Here is a 1422-nt window from a genome sequence, read left to right as displayed (position 1 = left end):
CGCCAGTGCCTGATTCACAACAGTTGTAAAATAGGGTCTTCCTGGCTCGGTTCAAACACACGGACAGACACACGGACACACATACACCCTGGATGGAAAATGTGCAGCTCCCAAAGATAAATAAAGAAATCCTCTTAATCTTTTTCAGCACCACCGGCGTGTGGACAGCTGCTGCCAGCCCCGCCGCCCTCCCCTGCTCTCGCCTGGACTCTCCAGCTTTCGCAAGTGGCTGCATCTCGCTCCCCAAACGGGGGAAAGAGGGAAAAATAGTCCTAAATAACCCAAAAGGAGCTGACCCCCTACTCTGCGTCTCTCTCTTCGCTTCGAGGGTCTATTATTTCTTTCCCTGCCCCCCCAGCTTGCCGCCTCCGCCCCCGGCCAGCCAAAAATGAAATAAAATGAAATCGAAAGGAAAGAGAGAAAGAGAGAGCCAGAGAGGGAGCGGGAGCCTGCCTTCCTCTCCCAATCTCTCCCGGGAAAGTTCAGGAGGTAACTCACCTTTGTGCATGCCAGTGAACCTGTCCTTCAGCACCGTCAGTTCATAGATCTTCCCGAACTCCTCGAAGAGCGGTTTGAGGTCTTTCTCGTCCAGGTTACGGGGGATCTGCCCAATAAAGAGCTTAATGGCATCGTGGTCCTTCATTGGGATGGTGGATGGGTTTCCGGGACTATGGTTTAATCCGTTCATATGCCCGTTGGTGCTGGGGTTGCTGTGATTGCTACTCAGGCTGGTATTGTCTGGTTGTCCGTTTGCTAACGTGGCCATCTTTATATACATAGAGAAAATCTTCTTTCCTTTTTTCCCCCCTCTTCTTTTCTCTCTCCCTCCCTCTCTCTCGCTCTCCCTCTCTCTCCCTCTCGCTCGCTCTCCCTCTCCCTCTTTCACACACACACACACACTCACACACACACACTCCTCCCTCTCCGTCTCTCTCTCTCTCTCTCTCTCTCTCTCTCTCTCTCTCTCTCTCTCTCTGGGTCTGATCTGATTTTTTTTTTACATTGAAGATCTGTGTCCTTTCCGTTTAAACAGGCTGGATCGGTTCAAATTCCCAGCCAGACTAGGGGGTGGGGTGTGAGTGTGCGGATGTGTGTGTGTGCGGGGAAGGGAGGCTGGGGGCGGGGGGCTGCTGCTGCCTCTGCTCGGCCCGAGCCCCCTCCTCCCCTCCGAGCACCCCTGTCTGCCTGCCCGGGAGAAGCTCAATGGTATCTTCCAACACAGCCCCTGGCTATAAATAGCACTAGGCGCATGGCTCTTTGAGAGACAGTCAATTTCTATTGTGCCAAGTGAGCAAAGGGGAACGGTTGCGTTTTTAGGACCAATGATGATGATTTTTTTCTTCCTTTTCCTTTGCAAGCCCTCCGATCAATCGCTGTCGTTATAATTTCAGTGATCATCAGGAAATCTGCCTTTTATTTGAG

At 52.1% G+C, this 1422-nt stretch overlaps 1 protein-coding gene across 1 annotated transcript in view; it reads right to left on the bottom strand.

Moving 5' to 3' along the window:
• Window positions 1-1189, bottom strand: part of CELF4 (CUGBP Elav-like family member 4) — a 797917-nt gene extending 796728 nt beyond the window's left edge. The window contains exon 1 of the mRNA XM_068666938.1: window positions 499-1189. Within this exon, the coding sequence (XP_068523039.1) occupies window positions 499-778 (280 nt within the window). The 5' untranslated portion in view covers window positions 779-1189. The remainder of the gene's footprint in view (window positions 1-498) is intronic.
• Window positions 1190-1422: the final 233 nt, after the last annotated feature.

Source organism: Anas acuta, chromosome Z (genome assembly GCF_963932015.1).
Source record: "Anas acuta chromosome Z, bAnaAcu1.1, whole genome shotgun sequence".
In the NCBI taxonomy this organism is placed as follows: Eukaryota; Metazoa; Chordata; class Aves; order Anseriformes; family Anatidae; genus Anas; species Anas acuta.
Note: the sequence above shows the minus strand (reverse complement) of the source record. Positions and strands in the feature narration are given on the sequence as shown.